The sequence below is a fragment of the Myodes glareolus genome, chromosome 3 (assembly GCF_982192425.1).
Source record: "Myodes glareolus chromosome 3, mMyoGla1.1, whole genome shotgun sequence".
In the NCBI taxonomy this organism is placed as follows: domain Eukaryota; kingdom Metazoa; phylum Chordata; class Mammalia; order Rodentia; family Cricetidae; genus Myodes; species Myodes glareolus.
This window is the reverse complement of record NC_142028.1, coordinates 75,952,970-75,976,219: the sequence shown is the minus strand read 5'-3', so window position 1 is coordinate 75,976,219 and position 23,250 is coordinate 75,952,970. Positions and strand designations below refer to the sequence as shown.

The window sequence follows — 23,250 nt, the reverse complement described above, 5'->3', positions numbered from 1 at the left end:
AAGTGGTGATCATTTGGGATAAAGTCCCACAGGGAGAGAATAGTCTAGAAGCAACAGGAAAGAAGAATTTGAAGATACCTGTAGAGTATTTCCAGAACAGAGTAGGTAAATTTCCAGTTATTACCCCCCTCCTAATCATCCCTAAATTTAATGGTCCTAGCAACAAGTTCTGGAAAGTTTATTTATGTGAAATCACGGGCTCTCATGTGGCTATCATCTAGCTCTGATCTGGCACTCTGTTTGGAGTAGCTGGGGGCTGGCTGGCACCTCCCTTTTTATCCAGTCTCATGGCTTCTCTGTGTGGCCTGCCTGCGGATTATTTTGAGCTTCCTCACTGTTTGGCTGTCCTAGGACAGTCTCCATACTTGTGACTGTCCTGGAACGGTCTCATTACTTGATAGCAGTTCAGGGCCTGGACAAGAATTCCAGCAACTGGGGTGGAATCTGCCTAAGCATTTCTGCAGTAGCCTTGTAGTGACAGTCTTTCTGCACTACAGTGGAAATAGTCACAGACACCCATCCTGTTTCCAAGGGAGGGGAGGAGACATAAACTTTTGGTGATGGGATGGGAGATAATACGACTGTCTGTGGAAAACATAATTTTCCACAATTGGTGTTAGGCTGAACCTGTGAAAGATGAGAGTAGCATTCTTAAAAGTATTTTGGATGATGATACCACAAGTATCTGGGGATGGCGATGAAAGTGGGTGTGCCTGGGTGGCCACAGGTACACACACAGAATGTGTTATCTCTTTTTATAGTACAGATAACTGTGGTTCAGAAAAATTTAGTAAGTCACTCAAGGTTATAGTGTTAACGTGCAGACCCAGGAGTTGAGGGCACATCAGAGCTCTGAATGCACTGACTTTCTGCAAGGCATGGGCTGCTGGCTATGCCCAAGTACACATGGCGCATACCCAATCTGTGTTTACTTGTGGCCTGGATACTCAGCTCTCTGACTGAGTCTGGTTACGGCCAGCAGTGTATCATAGCGATAGAATACTTGACTAGCATGCAGGTTTCCAGTTTCAGTGTCTCTGGTTCAATCTCTTATGCCTCAAATAAAGAAGACATGTTGACCATTTAGATAGTGTTTGCATCTGTCCAACTCTTATACTGAAGAACCACACCTTCACCTTCCTCTCTGGTAGGTGTTAAGACAGGTGACAGGCTGGCTTTAGTCTCTAGTCTTGGGAAAGGGCTCACCAGTCTTGGGTCTGCAGGGTGACAAGTCATCCAGAAATATCAAAGGCGTGCTCTTCTTGTCAGCAGAGAACTGATATGTTGGTACATGGTGTTCCGCAAGTTACTGAGTAGTCTATGTTTGTCTGCAACCCCCTTCCTGCCCTGTCCACCCGCTGTAGGTAGTGTATGGGTGGGCAGAGATACCAGAGCAGCTGTTGATGCCTCTTCTTTCCTCTCTGAAGGATCTGATGCTGCTGCCGTTGAGGGCTACTTCATCTATTAAACCCAATACACTTGTCGCAGCTGCTAAGCCCCCGTAAGCCGCCGGGCGCCGTGTTTGTGATGGGACTGACAGTGCATGGAGGAGGCTGATTATACACGATTCCATTTCGCGGGCCCAGCAATGTAATTTCACAGGGCGATCAGCGTTTGCATGTAATAGCAGGCTGTGCTGAGGTGTCAGAATATTAAAGGCGCTAATGGCAAAGCTCCCTGTTACACAGGGGGCCACCCGCCGCGCCTACAGCAGGGTTGTGCAGCAGGCCCGTCGCAGATGGCTGGCCACTAAGCTAATGGGGCAGCAGCCAAGGCGGGCAGAGCCACAAGAGGGGAAAGCCAGCCGGGAACAGCTCGGCACCTGCTTCCCTGCGCATGGAAATTACAGCAGCCCAGGGGAAGGGAAATGTGCGTGCCTGCCTGACAGGGTAGGGTGGGTTGGTTCAGTGGGTACAGCATCTTTCAATCCAGCTCCACCTGTCCTCCTGGCTCAGTGTTTGAGTGCCTGTCATAGACAGAACTTAGAAGTCATCTTTCTTTCCTTAGTAGTCATCCTTCCACCTGCGCCACCCTCTAACTGGTAACCCCAAGAGTTGGGTACTAACTGCACAGCTGGGCAGGTGGGCCTTGATGGCTGATGGGGATGCAGTGACCATTGGTAAGCAGCTCATGTACAAGGGCTTGGGAGAGTTCTTAAAGCAGATTCTTGTCCCACACTGACCAAGATTAAGAATCTTCTAGGCCCTTGCCCCTTCCCCACAGGTTGAAGGAAGGGAGCAAGAAGAGGAAGCTTCTCCCCACCCCTGCTGTTCCTCTTTGTCTTGGCTGCAGTGCTCCCTATAGCCTGTACTCAGACTTTCCAGTAATGCTCCTCCAGGAGGCTTTCCTAACCTCCTCCAGCCTCACACAGGGCTCAGCCTCCTGCTCTGATTGATTGCCAGGTGGCATCCTCGACTTTCCAGCCAGAGTTCTTACAACATAACTTGGATACCTTGTCCTGAGTGGAACTCCTGGAAGAACTCTGCTAAGGTTGTTTATAGATGCAGTCTCTTTAGGAGGATGGCAGGATGGGCAGTCACTGGAGGCAATGGCTGAGACACTCCTTGGTATATATTGTCCTGGATTTGGGGGGGGGGCTTCAAAAGGGAGTACCAAGGTGCAAAGGGACAGCAGATGTGATGTCCAGAGTACACGGGGATGGGAACACAGGTTGCGTTGTTGGAAGAGCCTCTTGTGTGTGTTTCCTGTGACTGTGACTGCTAGCTAAAATGACAGAGTTGTTTTGTTTTGTTTTTTTGCTGGGGGTGGGGGCAGATTTGAGGTGCTGTGCCTAGGCTGCTTCTGTGAGACTGGTGGCTGTGTCAGAAGGTTAAGCTCTTGGGGAGATATGCAAGTGTTCTCAGGAGGGGCAGCAGGAGGAATCCCAGGCTGAAGAAGAGCAGTTTTAATTAACCGTTTTTAATATCATTTTGGACTTTGGCTGGTATATGAAGGCCCCGCTGGAAGCAGCATTTGTAAAAATTAAATCCCTCTTATTAGGAGCTTGGCAGACCCATGTGCACATGCCACCCCCTCCTCCTGGCCCATACCCCCTGAGGAAGTGCTGGATGAGGCCGTGTCTCAGCAGCAGTTGGTTATCATGCCTTATCTAGGACTATGAAACTGTGCAGCATGACACCACAGCCACAGTGGAGACGCCAATTCATCTCACCCTTGCTCTGACAAGCTACACTGCCCTTCCTGAAAGGCATCCGTCAGGCGGGACCAGGCTGCACCTTGCCTGCTACTTCTCTCCCGCCTGGGGCTCCGGCTTGCCCTGGTCCAGCCTGGCCCTCCACCCCCCTTTTACACATCCTAGCCTGGGAAGATCTTGGGGAGTCATAATTACAGTAATAATCTAATCATGGTGACGTATGGGGCAAGCATCTAATGTTATCTGAAGTGGTCTTGCCGCTTAGCTGTGATAAGGCTCAGGATGACGTGCAGATAACGTTAACATGCCCTGTCCCTGAGCCACAAGCAGAGTGGAGGGGCCGCCACAGCCCTGCCGCCCGCCGCTTTAAGCCGGGAAGCGGCAGCACCTGCTAATGCAAGTGTTTAATATTTGATGGGCTGGGATAAAGCGGGATCACCTTCGAATTGAATTGAGTGTCAGCCGAGAATCTATTACTGAAATTCGGGTGTGATTTGACAGCAAAGTAGACGATGTTATTCTTCACTAGTTACTGCAATCTTCTCCCCGACATCACTTAAATATTTTTTTCTTTGCTTGAGTAAACACACATTATCCTTCTTTTTTCCCCCTTCCTTCCCTTTTTCCTTTTTCAAGGGGGAAAAAAACCCATCCAGCTCGCCTTCTCCAGGCTGATAGAGTAGATTGTTATTTCTTTATTTGTCCTATTAAATGGAATTTCTGATCGTTTAATCCGGTCTTTGTAAGTGATTTTAAAGTACTTGAAAGGCAGCCGCCACTGCTCTCTGGCCCACTGCGCTCCAGCCTCAGCTGGCCATGCTCAGTAGTTCCCCCAGCTGTGCCCACCCACTGACTATGCCCCTTATCTGTCTGTCTGCTTCCTCTTGCTGCATGCAGCCCCTTGTTGCCCACATCTTGGTTCTGCCAGCATGCTCTTTCCCAAACCCATCCTTGAGTCCCACACTCAGCCTCCAATAGCTGTGACCTGGGAGAAGGTAGACAAGGGTTGGCTGGAGTTGAGCTTTGGCTGGTCCCACTGTGGTCAAGGAAAATGGTTTTGGAAAGAACTAAGCTTTAAATTGCATTGGCTCCTAGTTCTTCTATTGTCCGTGGGCTAGGTTCCTAAAGCTGGAAATGAAAGAAACTGGCCCTCTGCCTTCCTAGCCCCTGGGCCCTGGCACAGATACTGTCTACCCCCACCTCCACCCCCACACACAGAGGCACAGACACATCTTGTTTCTGGCCCTAGGCTGGGTCTTTTCCTCATGTGAGAGCTGCTGGGCCCAGAAGTAGGTGGATATGGCAGTGCTTATCTAAGCATGGCTAGCAGGCACTTTGGTTCTGTCACCAGGCCCAACTCACCCAAGTTTCATCCCCATTGCCACTGTCCCACATGCTGTCACCTTCTGCCATTAGAAGAAGGTCAGCTTGGTGTTTAGTGACTTCTGAGGCAAAGAGATAGGGATAGTTTAAATGTTTGGTTTGATTTCAGGCCTGCTGGCAGAAGCCCAGGACTTTATTTTTTTATTATTTTTTTTTTTCTGGCACGCTAAGAAGGAAGAAATCCCCCTCACCCACATAATGGAGGTCTAATCCACATAGCTCAAAGTCACTTTCTTCTGGGCCTCAGTTTCCTCATCTGTGACTTTAGGCCTGTCATGCCAGTGAGGGAAGGCAGATTCTGTCTTGCCATGTGTTCCCCACAGATGGAAGTTGCTGGAGGCCAGATGGTGCCATAGAGGATGGGGGGAGCAATGGAACTGCTGGGGACCTGAGCAGATCGATGCCCCCAGCACTTCCTTCCCCAACCCCAGGAAAACAATTAAGTACAGATCAATGGGTGGCCGCTTTGAATATGCATAAGTGAGCACTTGACCTTCAACAGAACACACACACACACACACACACACACACACACACACACACACCCCACCCTGTACTTCCCTCACTTGAGTTGCTTGAGTTGACCTGATGACCTTACTCCCCCTTTCATTGAGCTCCCGCACTGCACTAACAGCCTTTCCTGTTCAGAATCAAAAGCAACTTGACCGCAGGCGTGGTATTGGCCAGTCCCTGTTTCATCTGTCCTGTCTGTGGAATGAGATTTGGAACCACCAATCTCCCGGATTCTACCTGAGAAGTCTTTGTGACAGTAATGTCAAGGGAGGGAGCCCAGCACAGTTGTGTTGTTGATGGGAATCTGTGGAGGGTGTATGGTGAAGGAGATACTGCGATGAGGGGAGGACCTTAGCAAGCCGGACTTCTAGAGAAGAGCCCTGCAGGGGACTTCCAGGAAGGATGGCAGATGCTGAAGGGGAAAGCCCAGGAGGAAGAAGACTTTGGAGAAGAAAGGGGTTTTGGTTGGGGGGCGGGGGACACCTCAGTGAGAGGGAGATGGTAAGGGACTCTAATGAGGTGGTATTACAAGTCCCTGAGGGGAAGAAGTGGGGACTGGGGGAGACTTGGTGAGTGGGATTTGCTCAGTGGCCAGGGCCTCTGTTAACAACTCTTGCCTCCTGTCTTCCAGGCTTACAGCTTCGCCATGGGCTGCTGGCCCAAGAATGGACTACTAGACATGAACAAGGGTCTCAGCCTGCAACACATAGGCCGGCCCCACAGCGGCATTGGTCAGTCCCTCCACAAATCCCCCTGGCAGTTCTGTCAGTCCCCTGCCCGCATGCCTCAGTCCCCTGGCAAACAGAGGGTTTCCATGTATCATTCAGTACTCCACCCTTGGCTGGGGGGAGGAGGGTAGGGAGGGCAGATTGCAGATATTATGAATTGGGGCAATTGGAAAGGACCTCTCAAAACATTTCAGAGGAGACTGGGTGAGTCACAGGTGGCCTTAGATTCAAAATGCTGTCCCTTGTCCCTATTGCCTGTATCCCTAGTAGGCAGTGTCTTCAGGGATATGGGCATATGTCAGCTTACCCACCCCCCTGTGGAGCTGGAGAAGGCTGTTTAATATTGTTTCAAGTCTGTGGCCACTAAACTGGACGATCAATGGGAGTTAAGGAGATGAATTATTTAAACCTCACCAGCTTTTAATTAGTCTAGGTCCTTCTGACCGATGACTTTGTCCACAGGGTATTGACTCCCCTGCAGGAGCAGCAGCCTCTACTGAGCAGTGCCTGGGTTGGGAGGGGCCACTTGGGGTAACAGGTGGGGTAACACTCGGGGATTTCTGCTTGGGAGAAACTGGAATGGCTGCAGTTCCACATAGTTGGCAGCTCTTTGAGCTTGTGTATATCGGTGTGAATATGTGTCTGTGTATGACATCTTGTGTGTATGTCTGTATGACTGAGTATAAGGTATCCATCCTTGTATATGTCTGCCCAACAATACATCCATGTTTATTTGAGAGCATGTGTATCTGATCGTGGAAACAACTGCCAACCTGTGTGTGTATCTGTCGGAAGAAAGTCTCTTTCTGAGTCTCTTATTTTGTGTGTGTGTGTGTGTGTGTGTGTGTGTGTGTGTGTGTGCGTGCGATGCTTCCAAGGAACACAGATGACCAGCTCTAGGCATTGTTCTAGGGGATGAAGCCAGGGTGATCCAGGGTGGCATTATGACCTTATTAGAACCTTATTACTTTTGGCAAGGTGTCATTGATAGGGGCTAGTGACATCAGAATTGTAGAAGGTCCCAGCCACTTGCTACAAATTTGCTCTTTACCCATTCCACATCTGTCAGTGCCCAGTTGGTGCTGAACATCCTGAGGAGGCACAGAGCCTGAAATGCACACTTGACTGCCAGGTGTACAACTGGTGTGGCAGAAACATCTGGATTGCCATCAGGGAGATTTCCCTGTTCTTCTCATTCAGTTGGGCAGCTCCTACATCATCTACACTGTAGTGATTCCTGGGATGCCCTTTATCAGTCGTAGGGAGCAGGGGGAGAAGCCTGGGGCTCTGGGGTACCCTGCCGTAACTGCTGTTCTTTGCTGTGATGAATCTTGAGGGTTCAACAGGAAATCCACTAGGTAAAAACACTTGAGGTGGGATCCTTGAAGGGTAAATACATTTTCTAGGTAGAAAAACAAAGGAGTAGTACTTAGGCAGAGAAAGTATGTGTACAAAGAATGCCTGAAGACCTGAAAGTGTATTAAGAAGACAAGTTTAGACATCAGCAGGTAATACCCTAAGCCTGGAATAGAAAGTTTAGTTTAATAAACAGCTAGATGCAGAGCCTTGAGTGCTTGCTTAGAAGCTGATTCTTCCCTCCCCGAAGTAAGGTTTAGAGGGGATGTTGGAAGATGGAAGATGATATGATCAGAGCTCTGATTCAGAATCAGTGCAGCAGTTCATGCTGCACAGAGCTAGCTCTTAGATGTTGCTCAATAAAATCTTGCAGCTGGATGGATGAAAAGCTGGTGAGTAAATGAATCGGTGGAAGAGGGATGGAACACGGAGAGACTCAGGAGATAGGACCATTGAGAAGGCATGCATGCATTCAAGAAAGGACTAGCAGCAGTGGAGTCTGATGGCTGCTTGGTTAGAACAACAGGACTATGGTAGGCATCTTCCACAGCCTTGACCTAAGTGTCCTGCTTCTGAATGTCTGGAGTAGGATGTATCTGTGAGGGGTATAGCTCTCTCTTGCCAGTCTTTGTTGCCTCTTGAGGCTCTGTGATTCCTCCCTTGTCTGTTCTCCTGGGTTAGGATTCCTGGGGTGGCCTGGTCTTTAAAGAACTTTTTTTTTTTCTCTCTGGCCCGATGGGGCAGCTCACAGATCTGAGTAACAGTGAAGCCAGAAATAGCTCTGGCTTTACTATGCAAAACCCTGAGACCTCAACTGAGGGGCAGGGCTGCCAGCTTCTTGGAGGGACCAGTGAGCAGCCCAGGGAAAGGCCTGTATGGGACGCATCTCAAGGTAGATGCTCAGGAAGCTCCCTCTCCATCGCTTTGCCAATGTCAGAGGCTGCCAGGGCACTGGCCCTTCTTGGCACTTAGTCTCTGCAATCTGAATGAAGAGGGCAGCCCTGCCAGCTCCTGGCTAGCTCTGAGGTGTGGGTGAGGGTGTTTAGAAGGGAGGGAGGATAGAGGGCATTAATTGGGCTGGGAGAGGCAGGGAGGGGAGGCGTGGGTTTTGAGCAGTGAGGTTAATGGCCCTCGCACCAAAGAGACAGCTTTAATGAGCTTCAGCTGGCGGTGCCCTGAGTTACTGTGCATGCTAAAAGGGTCGCGCTGTAAGAGTTTGATGTGGACTGCTTCCCAGCCCTGGGGTCAGGGGTCATCTCCTGTCACTGGCCACTCAGGCTGGTCCTCAGTGACATGGTGCTAATTAACTGTATGAGGAGCTGCCAGGCTGGAGTAGGGAATGGTATGCATATTGTTGAGTGGGGGGTGAGGCAGCATTGGGTGAGGCTGGACAAGAATTGTGCAGATCCCACCACTTAGCCATTTCTAGGCTCTGATTGGTTCTTCTACAGTGCCATGGTGATATGACATTGATGATGTAGAGGTGCTCAGGACAAGGAGGCAGACTGGCTGAAGGGGTGGGGTGACAGGAAGAGGACAGGGAGATAGACTGTGGTTGTGGGGGGAGGCCAGTCAAGTGTGTATCTTTAGGTGTCTGAATGGAGGGACTTGGTCTGACATGAGTTTTGAGTGTGGTCTGCTGGTTTGTGTGGGGAAGACTGGGGGAGAGTCTGCAGGACAGGGAGGCCAAAAGAAAGGCATGAAAAGAGAGCCAGGACAGTACGGAGAATGGGGGCAAGGAACCAGGTGAAGCTTCCTTTTAGTCATTTACTGCGTGCCTTTATCTACTGTGTGTCAAGAACTGTGACAGTGAATTGGTATAGATGCCATGGTTTCTGGTACCCACATGTTTCAGGTAGAATTTTGCGCTTAGCACTGGAGACAGAAGGAGATGGCAGTTCAGGAGTGGCTAAAGTAGAGTCTAGAGATGCTAGAACACTGGGCAGAAAGGCTTTGGAGGTCTGTGAACAAGACATTTTAGCAGGGTCGAGGTGGCTTTGGCTTGGGAGCCTGATATACAAGCTAGAGCTATAGTGGCAGGGCTGCCAAATGTAGATCTGCTAACTTCTAAGGAACCCCAGTTAGCTTGTCTCCAAGATAGGACGGCCTCACGACTGTTGAGTGGTCTGACTTTCTTTCATTTCATCAGAGGGTCAACAAAGTGTTCCTTTTGTTTTACGTAACTAATTTTCATAACAATCCTATGAAGGTAGGCATCACTTTCCCTTCTTAGAGATGAAGAAACAGAAGCTCAGTTGAATGACTTGCTTAAGGTCCCACAGCCAGTTGGACTAAGGATCTAGGATTAAATAAATATCCAAGGACACGGCCCAGCTTCTCAATCCCTGTGCCTTTTTAATATTGAACTTTGTTATTGCTTTAACTTAAAACAAACAAACAAAAAACCTGGGTTCTGGGAATCAAACTCAAATGCTCATGCTTGAGAGAAAGCACCTCTGCCTAGCCCAGCCTGGACACTCACTTTTCCTAGTTTTCTTAAAGTCATGTGACCCTTATGGGTCTTTACAAGTTTGGGCAGCAACAGCTGAAGAAAGGAAGGCCGACACTGCCTCCCGTCAGACTTGTTGAAGCCACTTTTCCCCGAAGCCAGGGCACTGCACCTGCTGACCTCTGGCCTCCTTGAGTTCTTACTCTGATTGCAGTTTGCTCTCTCCCTCTTGGCCCAGGGAATCTCACCCATCTTCCAGGCCCTCACATTAGGAGTATGCAGACTATCCTGATATCATTTGTGTAGGCAGTAACTGGGTCCTTTCGGCTAGGGATGCAACTCAGTAGAGCGCTTATCTAGTATGAATAAGGCCCTGGGTTCAGTCTGTAGCGACTCACACCCTTGTACACGCATAAACGCATACGGAAACACAAAGCCTGAGTCCTCCATACTGGGCTTTCTACAGCAGAACCTGGGTCCCTTCCTTCTTTCCTTTCTGAAATCTGCACAGCAAACATCAGTCAAACCCGCTGTTTTGACAGCCGCAGACTGCTGCAGCAACTCTTGATACCCAGCTGGGTGGTCCTGCCCTGTGATCTTAGCCTCTCTGCTCTGAGACTGGGGAGAGTCCTGCTGAGGCTCATGGCACAGGTGGCATGGCCAGAGACCAAATGGACTCTCAGGAGCTTGCTGCCTAGCAGTTTGGCAAAAGCGGAGTTGGCAGGTGTGGGGGATGCCCCTCTGTCGGGAGAAGTACTAGCCTGTGGTCTCCCCCACATGAGTGGGGTGTCTATCAGAGTCCAGTCAGAATGTATTAGCTCTGTGGCATGGATCTCATTAGTGCCCGTGAGAGGTGTCACTGCAGGAGAATCGTAGGCTCAGGGAGACGCTTGTACCAAAAGGAAGAAAGGACAGTGACAGCCTTTTCTCTGCCGCCAAGCTCACTGGGCCTCTCGCCCTCCTCCTCGTGGGGAGGGGGGTGCTGGCTAATGAGCTCAGCTGCAGTATAGCTTTGGCTTCCCCCTCCTTGAAGTTTCCCAGGTCTCTGTGAAGACCTCAGGCCCCGGATTAGCACACGGGGACACCAGCCCCTCCTCTTGCCCAGCAGGGAGTTCCTTCTGATCACCCAGCTCTACCACAGGAAAGGAAGGGGGGGGGGCTGAGGGGGGAAGGGGCATTACACCCCTGGGAATGCTCAAATCCCTCTGCATCTCTTAGCAGTGACCATGTCCCCTCTCTACAGAAAACTCTTGCTTCATAGAGCTGCAGTCTTTGCCTCCCTTTCCACCACGGTACCTGCCCTGACAGTGTTTTTTTCCTACCCCGAGCCCCTCCCAGGACAGGGAAAATGTAAGGACTGTGGCGTAGGAGTCTGCAGGTAATATGTGGGCCCAGTGCACACAGCTTTCTGGCTGAGCTAGAGGGATCTAGAATCAGCAGAAGCCCAGTATCTAGGCTCCAGATGACCTCAGGGTCATGAGATTATTGGTATTAGACCACTGTAGATTTTGATGTCCCTCTTCTCATCTGCCCTCAAACATGTGTCATTGCTACCACCATTATTACTGTTTTGGTTTTGGCCGCCTTTCCTGCTGGGAGGACCAGCTTCGTGCTCAAAAGAAAACAACTGGAGTATCTCTCCCCAGACTTTCCCCTGCCCATTTCCTTTCTGCTATGGCCTCGAGAAAGTGAAGATCCAGAAAGTGGGTGGCCATAAGGGATCATTATTCAGGTGTCAACATGGTCTACACCTCCTACTGGATGGTCCCTGGGAGTGAGGGATACTGGCAATTTCCTCCTTGAGTAAGACCCCCGCTGGGGCCCCTAGGGGATATATGTGTATTGGAACTGGTTCTTGCCACTGATTCAGGCTGTAGTCTTCAATGACAGTCCTAGGTAGAAAAATTGGATAGCTAGATGGGTGAGTTGATGGGTGAAGGAAGGTTCTAGTGTGTGCACATATGTGTTCCGTGTGGGTGATGATGCAGTGAGAGTACAATCTTTGTTCCCTACCTTCTTAGCCCCAGGCTGGCTTGGCCTCCCCTTGTCTCTCTCTGTATCTCCTGTCAGACCATCGCAGACGTAAATGACAAAGAAATCAGAAAGACAGATCAATGCTGGCCAAATTAGCACTTGCAGATAGACTGTGTGGGGATGTCAGCGCCCTGACCCCTGGTGATCTTGCAGCCTTCACCGCTGATATTATGCAAATTGCATCCATCTGGCAGGACCTGTGCGTGCTTGCTGCTCCTACTCAGAAGAGTAATGGGCTGGGGGTGGGCGGGAATGTTGGCGCAAGAGTCAGTGGAGTGCCTGTGTTTGTGAGAGCATGTGTGTGTGTGTGTGGTGCCCACCAAGCACTAGGCGGTGATTGAGTGATTGACAGGGCAGATAAGGGGCTGCATTGGATTCCTTTGGGCTAGGGGATTAGGAACAGCTAGAGATGGGAGATAACTGGACTTCATTGCAGTTTATTTTCCTCCTTATCCCTCTCCCCACCTTCACTCCCTGAAAAACACAATCTCTGTAGTTTGCGTTTTCATCAATATTTGCAAGTCATTACCACTGGTTTAAGGTGAGAGACAATGTCAGGGCCCAGAACAGACAAGCCCCTCCCTCTCCAAGTCCTGAATGGGTCCTGCACCCTGAGAAGTAATCTTAAGAGCATCTTACATAGTCTCCCTCCAGCCCATCGTACTCAGGTGACAACCCCATTCCTCATGACTTGCCTCATGTGACACCCCCACCCCCACCCCGCGCCCCCATTATAAGGCATTCTTTAAGCTGAGGTCCTGCCCCTCATCTTGGAGCTGCTGTGTGGCAAATCCCTGCCCCCACTTTTAGGCTACAACTTAGGTTTTCTTGCCCTTGGCATTGGCTGGGTACCCTCAGACAGCTTTCACCCTGCTACCGGGATTATTTGTGAGGAAACTGAGTCTCAAAAGATTGTCACTCCCCTCAGCTGCCTAATGAGAAAACAAGAAAGCTAGAATTTATAGATCTCACCTATAGAAATTGAGCACCACCCCATCTCAACACTGCATACATTGCCACAGCTGGATTCACTGAATTAACTATATCATGGGCAGTGGGCAGATGAGTTTCTTCAGATCCCAGTCTGTGCACATAGACTCAGACCTAGTCTCTGACCCCCTGCCAAGCTGATCTCCCCATTCTAAGCTAAGGGGATAAAAGCCAAATAGGTCCTGTCCATGGGGACTGTGTGTCTGAGATAGTGAGACTAGTACACGAAGGACACACACAGGATAGAATGTACCCAGCAACTGAGCCAGCCCAGGAGTCTGTCATAACATGTGACACTAGACCCTCTAGCCTAAGTCGGGGCTGATGGCGTCTTTGGCCAGCTAGGGTATATCTGTTATAGAGGTCCCTCCAAAATTGGATCCCTGCTGTACCCTCCCACCAGGCAGGGTTGGGAGCTAGGAGTGCTGGGGACATGTCCGAGGACATGTGTGCAAGGGGAACTTGTCCTAATGAGGAGAACATGGCTGCTAGTTAGGCAAGGGGCGGGCAGGAGCTGCAGAGCTGATTGAAGGCAGGGGCAGGGGTCAGACAATTAGGCCCAGATCCGGCTGTTTGATGTGAGTTCTGAGGCCTCAAAGCCTCCCTTCAGCCGGCTCCCTCCACTCCCTCCTCTCCCTCCTCTTTTCTTTCTTCTTCTGCCCAAAGGCAGGAAGGATGGAAACGCTTACACTCACTGTTACTATATTAAACCCTGTGTCAGGCCAGCAGGGCCCCAGGACTCCTGCCCACAGGGGGCACTCTAAGCCCCCAGGAGGCTCCTAGGACCTTAGAGGGAGCATGTGGACAGAGGCCAAGCCTAGACCAGTGGAGCCCTAGAGTAGAGAAACACCAGTTAGGAGGTAGGTGACTGAATGGGACTGCCCAGTGGGAAATGGGCTCTAGGCTGTTAAGGCCATGTCCTATGCCAGCTTTTGCCCATCACCACCTATAGCCACTTAGTTATTTCTGTCCTGTCCTGGAGCTGGGGATGAGCACACGGCTCACTTATGCATATACGTGGTCATTCACATCTAAGCAGTCACACCTAACCCCTCATGGGTAAGATAAAGACACATCGTCTAATAGTACTATCATCCTGGCAACCCAAAAGCAGAGTCTCCTCTACCCCAGTTGTCATAGCCACACATGCCATCACAAGGCTCCATGCTTTAGTCATACCCACAGGGTCTCTCCACAGCCCGAGAAGCCAAATCCCACCCGCAGGATAATTGGGAACAGCAGTTAGGGTGGGGGTAGGGGTAACCAGGCTTTTCTAGTTCCTCGCTCCTAGGAAATAACAGAGCTGGTACTGACCACAGAGAAGAAGCCAGATTGTGGGGGCCAGTGGAGAAAGGGAGGGTGGGAGCAGAGATAAATGTTAGCTCATTTCTTCCGTAATTAGTTACTCCCTCATCCCCGCGTTGTAATTGTGAACAAGCTGTAATGTTTAATTAGTCTGTAAATGAAACCCCAATTTCATAATGGTCTGGCTGACAGGGCTAAGTGAGCAGGGGAGTGAGCAGAGGAAAGCCAACAGAGGGCCTAGAGTTGGGGGTGGGCGCAGTGGGATCACCTCTTTTGACCCCAGTCTGTCCTATGTGAGGAGGCTGTATGAGTGAGGCTGCCCTCTGCACACACATGCCTTCAGTCTCCGTGTACTTCTTATTCCTCCCAAGGAGTGGACAGGGAAAGGCTCCCTCATAACCTTCCATTTGCCTACCTTCAGTTCTCTACTGCAGTGGTTCTCAACCTGTGGGTCATGACCCCATTGGGGGTTGAACAGCCCTTTTACAGGGTCACATATCAAATAGCTTGTTTATCAGATATTTACACTATGATTAATAACAGTAGCAAAACTACTGTTATGAAGTAGCATTGAAAATAATTTTATGGTTGGGGGTCACCAAAACTTGAGGAACTGTTGTTCTAAAGGGCTACAGCATTAGGGAGGCCAAGAATCGCTGCTCTGGTTGTCTGCACAGTTCCAAGCCCAACCTGGGTACTTAGTTGGGGAAGCTGATTCAGGGTGACCCCAGTCTGTAATCCTAGCAAGTGCTAATCTAGTGCTCTCCACTAGATTTGACCTCCCTGTCCTCCCTAATTCTGCTAAGGAACCTGTGCTTTAGCGCCTGGAACCTCAAGATCTGGTCTTGCACACCCTAGAAAGCCAGGTTTGGCTTGGGCACCTCCCCTTCCAGCCAACTGCCAAACAGGTTCCAGCAGCATTCATACTGTGCTGACACCTCTGGCCAGTCCTGCTTTGGAGGTGTCATCACTGCAGCCTGTGGTGAGCTGGAGATGCCGCAGGGGGGAGCCCCAGGCACCACTGCTGCCTCATTTGGTGTCTCTCCCCATCTCCCCCACAACATCCTTACCACTGCATGTGCCCCCGCCCTGCCTGCCACGGCCATAAATCTCAATTTACGAGGGCAGCTCTGGTGGGGGAGGGAGGCAGCTCTGCTAATGACGGTTCCTCAGCCGGATTTTTCATGTTGCACAGTCATAAATTTTTAAGAACAGCATGGGCAGCACGTTAGCAAGTTATCGAAGCTGCCTCCAAGCTGGCTGTCCAGCTCTGAGAGAGCAGAGATAGGCCAAGCAGAGCAAAGAAGACATTTGCAGTTGGGGTGAGGGGAGCCAGGGGCTGAGTCTGAAAGCTGCGAAGGAGGCTGGCCAAGCCACCAGGCTAAGTTTAGTATGGGCGCTCAAACAGGTCAGGGTAAGCCAGAGCAGTGAGATCCAAGGAGCTCCAGGGTGGGATCAGGAGTGTGGGTACACAGACCATGCATGGCATTCGGAGCTGCTGATGGATGCTTCTGCTCCAAGACTTGACACTATGATGTACGGGGAGCCTGGAGACATATGGATTTTCCAAGTGGCCACTTTGAATAGAATTACAAACCCTGAGCATGTGCACAGGGAGGCCCATGCATCCACAGAGCTGTATTTGCTTCATAAGCCAGCGACTTTTAGCATTGTTCTCGGGAGGTAGGGCCCTTGATCATCAACAGAGATCCCTAGGGAAATATCCACAGAGATAGTGTTTGTCATATGTTGAAGAGGCCAAACCCATTCAGGTTGAGGCTTGTTTTTTCCAGTTTGAGTGGTCCTGGGCAAGTCGTTCTTGCCATCAGAACTTTTGTTTGCTCCTCCTTGAGGTTGCTAATGACCCTGCTCTCAGGCTTACTGAGACTGCTGTGAATCCATGAAGTGCGCTAGCCCCTTTACCTAGTTAGATTTCTATGAAGACTTCTGGGGGAAGTGTCTGGGGAAAGGCCCTTGCTGGAGATGGCTGGCCTTTCACTTTGTTCAATTCAATTAGAAAACATTTGCCAGTGTCTACTGGGTCCACAGCAAACTGAGCCTCTGAGACAATAGTAATTCTCTCTGGGAGGTAAAATAAGCAATTTTGGCTGAGTCTCCAGTGTTCCAATCTGTGTCTGGGACCTTCTTAGGGTTAAAGGGCCACATGCAGCCCATCAGTGAGGACTCCAGCCGTCAAGGAGCTGACAGATACACATAAGCTACTTCACAAGGACCAGGCCAAGTGCACCTGTATTCCCTGATGTGCACACAACTGGAGTTTAGTGATTCCGATGGCTTCCAGGGTGCACAAGCAGCAGCCAGCAGAACATCAAACCTTTGGAGGAATGGGTCTTAAACCACAGACAGCTTTAAGAGGCCACAAGCACTAAGTCAGGAATCAAGCCATTGAAATCGGCCCAGGTACTGTGAACATGTGTTGACATCAGGATATTGGTAGTGAACATCCTGTTTGGGATTACTCTGGTGATCCAGCAGGATACAGGCTGGTGTGTGCCGGCAGGGCCTCCACACTAAGCTCTGCTGCCTGAAGAGGCTGTCTCAAACGCTTACCTGTGGACCTTTCTCGCCTCCACGCTCCAGATCCTCTCCTGCACCTGTCAACTTACCTCAGTGATCTTTCTAACCCCAGCTCTACATCCCACCCCCTTGACCTCATTGACTTTCGGCCATCCTTCAACGCTCAGTTTGGATTTACTTTCTCAAGGGAAGCCTTCCTTAACTCCTAGCCTTGGCCAGAACCTCTTCTCCCCCATGTACTTTTCCACAGCACCCTGCACTCCCTCTTCACAGCATTTAATCACCATTATAATTAAGAGTCACTCGCTCAGAAGTTGTTTGATGCCTCTCTCTCCCACTAGACCATAAGTTCCCTGAGGGCAAGAACTTGTGTTTTTTTCATCTTGTATCCCCAAAGTGCCTGACAAGGGCATGCAGATAATAAATAAAATGTGCTGTTTTGAATTGAGTTAAATGGAGTTGAGATGGCCCTGGCCCACCCCTGGGTGCTAGCACAAGCAGAGGTGGCTAGGGGAGTGCCTGGAGCTGAGGTGATTCCCATTAGTCCTCATGATTAATTCACAGCCATACTGTGATGGAGTGGGCTTGTCCCCAGTCAGCGCCTCCACTGGGGCCCACCTGTTAGCGACAAACAAACAAAGGGGATAAATAATGCATTGGGCGCCGAGCCAGGCAAGGCAGCGTATTGAAATTAATAAGGATTAGCTGAGCAGCCTGAGGATAAAATATTTACCAGGTGGGACTGGGCTTAGGGAGGCCATCCCCTCTCTGCAGTGTCCCTCAGCACAACTAAGCTGCTCTCCAGGGCATTGTTGCTTAGGACTGGGAACCCCAGCACCACCGCTCCCACTCTGCTGAGTCCCAGGGAATGAGAAGTGTGCTGGATGAGAACTGATTTCTAGATAAAGCAGAGCTTGTGAAAGGGGCTACGCCACACAAGAAAGAGATAAGGTAAATAGACCAGACCCCCAAAACTTTGTAAAGGGTTTCGATGCTCTCCGAGGAACAGCAGGGGAGATGATACCCAGCTGAGGAAGTGGTGGTTGCCTTCAAGGTTTCATATAGTCCATCTCTTGAATTTATGGCTTCCCAAATGCTGGGGTTACTACTGCACACCAGTATGCCTGACCTTCATTCTTGTTTTGTTTTGTTTTGTTTGGGATGAATTGGTTGAGGCAGTTCCCTCTAGAGAACCCTGGCTGTCCTAGAACTTGCTCTGTAGGCTAGGTTGACCTTGAACTCACAGAGATTCACGTGCCTCTGCCTCCCGAGTAGTAGGATTAAAGGTGTGTGTGCCGGCACACCTGACTCTGACCTTCATTTCTAATTATTTTCGGTTGGTTGGTTGTTTGGTTGGTTTTTAGAGATACGATCTCACTATTTAGCCTGGCTGGCCTGGACTCTCTATACAACCAAAGCTTTTAATTCTGATCTTTCTCCACCTCATGTGTATTGGGATTTTAGATGCATGCCACCATAACTGATTCATTCCGTGCTGTAGATTGAACCCAGATCCTCATGTATGGTAGGCAAACACTATTGCACTACATCCCCAGGCTCCTTGCAGGCAAGCGTCTATATTTCACTTACCCTTGCTTTCCTCCTGTTAGCATCTTTAATCATAGTACAGTTGTCAGCATTAGCAATAGCACTGGCCCTGTACTGTTAACTAAAGGCCCTGTTTTAGTTTGACCATGGTCTCCATTATTTCCCTATTCTACTGCAGGACCATTGAAGGGGTTGAAGATAGAGTAGAGCTACTAGAGTCTTGGCTTAAATATACACCATTGTAGAAAGAATGACAGCAGTGTTGCTTTTACCTCAGTGAGGGATGGTAGTGAGAATGTAGACCTAGAGACTATTGGAAAATGGACAACTCAAGCCCCAAGGGTGGATAGGGTAGACAATTCTGCCTAAGGAGAGAAAAAGAGAAGAGGATCAGGGACAACTTAGAGCAGCACATCTGAGGAGTGTTTGGAAGGACAAGTGCTCACAGGAGCCAGTAGGATGACATAGAAAGAAATGGTAATGTCACCAAAGCCACAGCCAGAGACTGAGTGTGAGGCAAACATAAGGAGCTGGAGAGATGGCTCAGCAGGTAAAGCACTGTCTACTGATTCAATTCCTAGAACCCATGTGACAGTGCACACCCACCTGTAACTGCAGGTTCAGGGGATCCAATGCCTTCTTCTGGCTTCCACGGACAGCAAGCACACGAGTGGTACGTAGACATATAGACAAAAACACATAAAAATAATAAATAAAATTTTAACTCATTAAGAAGCTCCATCCCTGCTAGGCAACCCTGGTTATTAGAGAAGACAGCTTTGGATAAATAAATAAACAAACAAACAAACAAACAAACAGCACAGTTGTAAGGTGGGAGACAAGGAAACTCCCTCAAGCATCAGGAGTCTGCAGTCTGCCTCTGAAAGGAACCAACTGGGATGGGCCATTAAGTGGAGGCTGGCTCCCAGATGGGAGCTTGGGAGAAAGAGTCAGGGCTTGAGAGCACTAGGGCTATATCCAAGGGGAAAGGCACTCAAGTCTAGGCCTCTGGAAAGTGTGCATGCTGGTGTAGACTCCAGATCCCAGAGATCCCAGATGAGGTGAGCAAATCAGCTTCAAAAGGGATAACAGGTTTGGTCCCTCTTGTGACAAATACAAATAGATCAAGTATCTGCCCATTTGGGCATAAAAGCTGGGGTACTAGACTGGTAGATTGAGATTTGTGAGGAGTGCAGGAGCTTGTTGACCTGAGGCCTAAAGGGAAGTGCTCACACTAGGCAGGAGTCTTGTGATCACCTGGGCAGTTTGTGTACCACAGGGACTGATGAGGATCTCATGGTGACCTAGTCTGTAAGGTTGTAGCTTTCTTCATTTGCACACAGCCAACATGTAGGCCTAGAGAAGCAACCAGGGTTCTTCCAGACCAGGAGAACTGAAGGAAAGGGGGTCAGAGTTGAGGATATTGACAAGAAGAAGTCTGACATGATGGACCATGTCCAAGTTGTAAAAGTAGATGTCCATTATGTTGCTAGGTCAGAAAGTACCTGGTACACACGTGGAATCAATCCCCTCCTTCATCCTCAGACCAACTGGAACCTTCTGAAACTCGGATATCAACATGTACTCATGTTTGACTCTGTCAGACTATCTGTCTGAGATGAGAACTTACTTTGTAGATTCAGTCTCCCAATAACTGTGCCACCAAGCCTGGCTAAAATCTGCTCTTTTAGTTTCTGATTCAGCTGGACATGGTCATGTCTCTGAGCTCTGCCAGTGAAATAAAAATACAGTCTGTGGGAACTCTAGGAATGACACTTAAAGGGAAACCGTTCAGGGAAGTATGCTGTTCTTGTCTTTTCTCTGTTCCTTCTCTCATCTGGAACACAGTGTGATAGAGCTCTTGTCTGGGAGAGTAGAGCAAAATGGAGGAGACCTTAGTCTCCGTAGATTGTGGAGCCAGGGAGCTTCTAGTCAGCTGACACTGCAAACTACAAACATAATTCCTCTCTCGGTTAACTTTTACTTTCTTGCCTTCTATTTCCACAAAGTTTCACCAAAGCTAGAATCCTGTAGCCTTTTTGGTAGTATCCCCTATGTCCTAGGATACAGCAAGAAACAATGTGATTAGGCGTTTCGGGAGCACATAAGGTACCAGCCTAAGTAGCAGTGTCTTCTGCCTTATCTCCTCCATGCATAGAGTGCATTCTTCTGCCATTGTTTTCCTGCCTTTATACTTCATATCAGTTAGTGTATTAATTACTTTTCTCATTGCTCTGGTAAAAGAGCTGCCAAAATCCAGTTTGTTTGCTTCCTTTAGTGCTTTGAGAGACAGTATATTGGACTGGCCTTGAAACCACAGCAGTCCTCCTGTCTCAGGCTCTCAAGTGCCACTATACACGGCAGGAAAGGAACCTTTATTTTGGCTCACTCTTTGAGGACACAATACATGATGGCTGGAAAGGCATGATAGCAAGATCCTGAGGCAGCTGGTCTCGCTGCCCCTGTAGTCGGGAGGCAGGACTGAGTGCCAGTGCTCAGTTGGCTTGCTCCCTTTCCCTGTGTAGGCAGTAGGGAACCCCAGCCCATGGGGTGTGCTGTCCATATTGAAGGTGGATCTTCCCTTCTCAGTTAAACTTCTCTGGAATCACCCTATGCCCAGACGTGTATCTTCTAGGTGATTCCAAATCCAGTCAAATTGACTGTGAAGATTAACTATGGCTGTATGCTTTCAACTGCAAGAAAAAGATAGGTCATGGGTTATCTGTTTTCAAACAGACTCAGCAAAAAGGGGGAGTTATCGTGGAACGAAGGGAATCCAGCCTCCCAGGATTGTCCTCAGAGACCCAGAAATGTGTCCAGTTTTGTTATATGTTCAGCACAGTCTTCACAGCTAACTCCCCTCTAGGTTGAATGGTGGCTTCTACAATCCCAGACAGCGTGTGCAGAGATGAAAGCATCCAGCAGAATTCAAAGATCTGCTCCCTCCATGCTTCTCTTCATAAAGTGTGCAATTCTCATTGCAGGCCTTCCAGTAAACTCAACTCTGTGTCTCAGAAGAGAACACTTGCCTGTCTCAACCTAGTGACTGGCAAGGATCATAGGATCACCAAAATTAACTCCAGTCCTGTATTATTGGTCCTGCCACATTAAGGAGCAATGGACTCTGCCAGCATGGTACAGTGATGCACAGGCCAGAGGCTCAGGAGAAATGATGCACTCAGAGAGGGGAGAGTGGATGGTTCAAAGGTTAAGTTTGCTACTATAGAAATGGGTAATAAAAACGTACAACAGAGAACTGTACTAAGTTCAATGAATGGAGAGTCTGACATGACAGTTTCTCAGGTCAAGATGGAAGCTGGACAGCAGACTTCTAAGGAAGGAGGTGGCCAGAGATGGACTGATAGCGCTGACTCACAGGAAGGTTCCAGCTAGGCCTTTGACACACGTCCGGAGTGTCTAGGGCCATGTAAGTCACCTAACTACTCAGAATATCAGTGCCTCCATTTGGAAAAAAAAAAAATCAGTCCTGGGTCTCCAAGGCCACTCCTGGAGTGACAAAATGCTGACGTCTTCCGTTAGAGCTGTTGAAGGGCCCAGAAGACCGATCCATGTGCAGCCCTGAGAAGTAGGGTCTTTTTTGTGAACGCTAGGTCTGTCCAGTGTTCTGGGCAGCCAACTCTTTCCTTCAGACCTCAGCTTTGCCACGTCCAGCTGTAGCAGTCCCCCGGCCGTCCAGCCCCTCCACCTGGGCTGGGAATGGGCCGGGGGAGGCAGGCATCTGTTGTAATGGCTAGAGTAGCACCCTGTTACTACAGCGTATTTCACTTTTAATTCTGACATATAATGTAATGATCTTTTTTAAGGCCCGATGATATTATCTGCCTGACTAGATTATTGAGTCTTCATCATCTCCAGATAAATTTACGGCTAGGACGAGGCTCAGGATTTATCATCAGTCAATAGAGCTCGATACTCTAACAAGGCGTGTAATAAGATATACATATTTAATGATCCAAGGGGAGGAGCACTAATGGGAGCCCAGACTGAGTGATCCAGGGGGCTGGACTGGGGCTCTGCCTTAGGGCTGCCATGGCTATAGGGACACAGAAGTATTGTTGGCCCTGTGGTTCCCAACTTTAGTTTTTCTTAGGGCTGCATAACTCCTTTCTGAGACCCTGAGGGTAGACAAGCAGAGACAGGGACAGCGCCTGAGCCAGGACCTGGACTTCTCCAGCACTTGGTATCCCCACCCCCATCCCACCACCTCACCACACACATATCCCCCAGGGGATTCTCTCCTGTTTCCAGGACCTAGAAGGACTAGGGTGTTCTCAGACCCGCCTGCTCAGGTCCCTGAACATCGGGGAGGGCCCACAGGGAGGGAGTACCGGGGCTCAATGCCTAGGCCATGCTGATGGTGACGGATGGTTTTTCATTATAGCCTCTCAGGTCCTGCCCGCGCCCTGTGTGGAAATTCTATTTATTCCCTAATTTGTAAAAATTCCCTCTTTATCTGATCCCAATCAGGGCGGGGTAATTGGCTCTCTGGGGCAGCGGCTGGGGTCCTTGATGAAGAGCTATGTGGATGTACCCAGCCAGGCCCCCGCCCGGCCTGCCGGCAGGGCCCACAATTAATAATGATTTGCAAATGGCAGACAAGCAATAACACAGAAGGATGTGGCGTCCGTGCTGCCTCTTCATTTCCCCCTCAGATATAAATGGCCACAGAACAAAAACCCAGCACTGTAAATTCTGGAATTAGTCATTCACTGGGACAAATGGGGTCTGAAGCCTACAGCCCCACTCTCTACCATCCTTGCACTTGCTTTCCCCAACCCGGGCTCTGGTTTCAGGTCTTCTTTAGGTACAAACCCAGTTCATCAGCTTTCTCGCACCTCTAGTGACCCCTTCTTGTGTGGCCTAGACTTGGAAGTGATCCTTGGTCTAGGCCTGCCGCTTTCTCACAGAGACCACTGCCAGCAAATGAGATCCAGCTCCTCCTTCTCTCACTGACCTCTCTGGCTGCTTGACCTGGCTTCTATCCCCATTCTGCATTGGGTTTGAATGAGTTGATATGTCCTGCCAGGCCTGGGAATCTGGATCAGAGTTGGTCAGATCATAGTTGTCTTCTTTGGCATTTGGGATCAATCCAGTCATTTGCTTGGCCAAGTCTGAGTTGGGCTTGTGACAACCAAACTCAGTGTAAGTGGCAGTAGCTGATCTGTGCTTACTGGTCAGGCATTTCTATCTCTGGGAGGTTGGCAGAGGCATTTCCGGGCACCATGCCCTCT

General features: G+C 49.6%; 1 protein-coding gene across 9 annotated transcripts in view; it reads left to right on the top strand.

The window, feature by feature from the left end:
• Eri3 (ERI1 exoribonuclease family member 3) overlaps positions 1 to 23,250 on the top strand; it is a 132,203-nt gene that overhangs the window by 99,542 nt on the left and 9,411 nt on the right. For 8 of the 9 annotated variants that reach the window (XM_048450539.3, XM_048450540.3, XM_085698779.2 and 5 more), the window contains one exon: positions 5,682 to 5,781. The exons of the other annotated variant lie outside the window; for it this stretch is intronic. In XM_048450539.3, the coding sequence (XP_048306496.1) occupies positions 5,682 to 5,781 (100 nt within the window). The remainder of the gene's footprint in view (positions 1 to 5,681; positions 5,782 to 23,250) is intronic. 9 annotated transcript variants of the gene reach the window in all.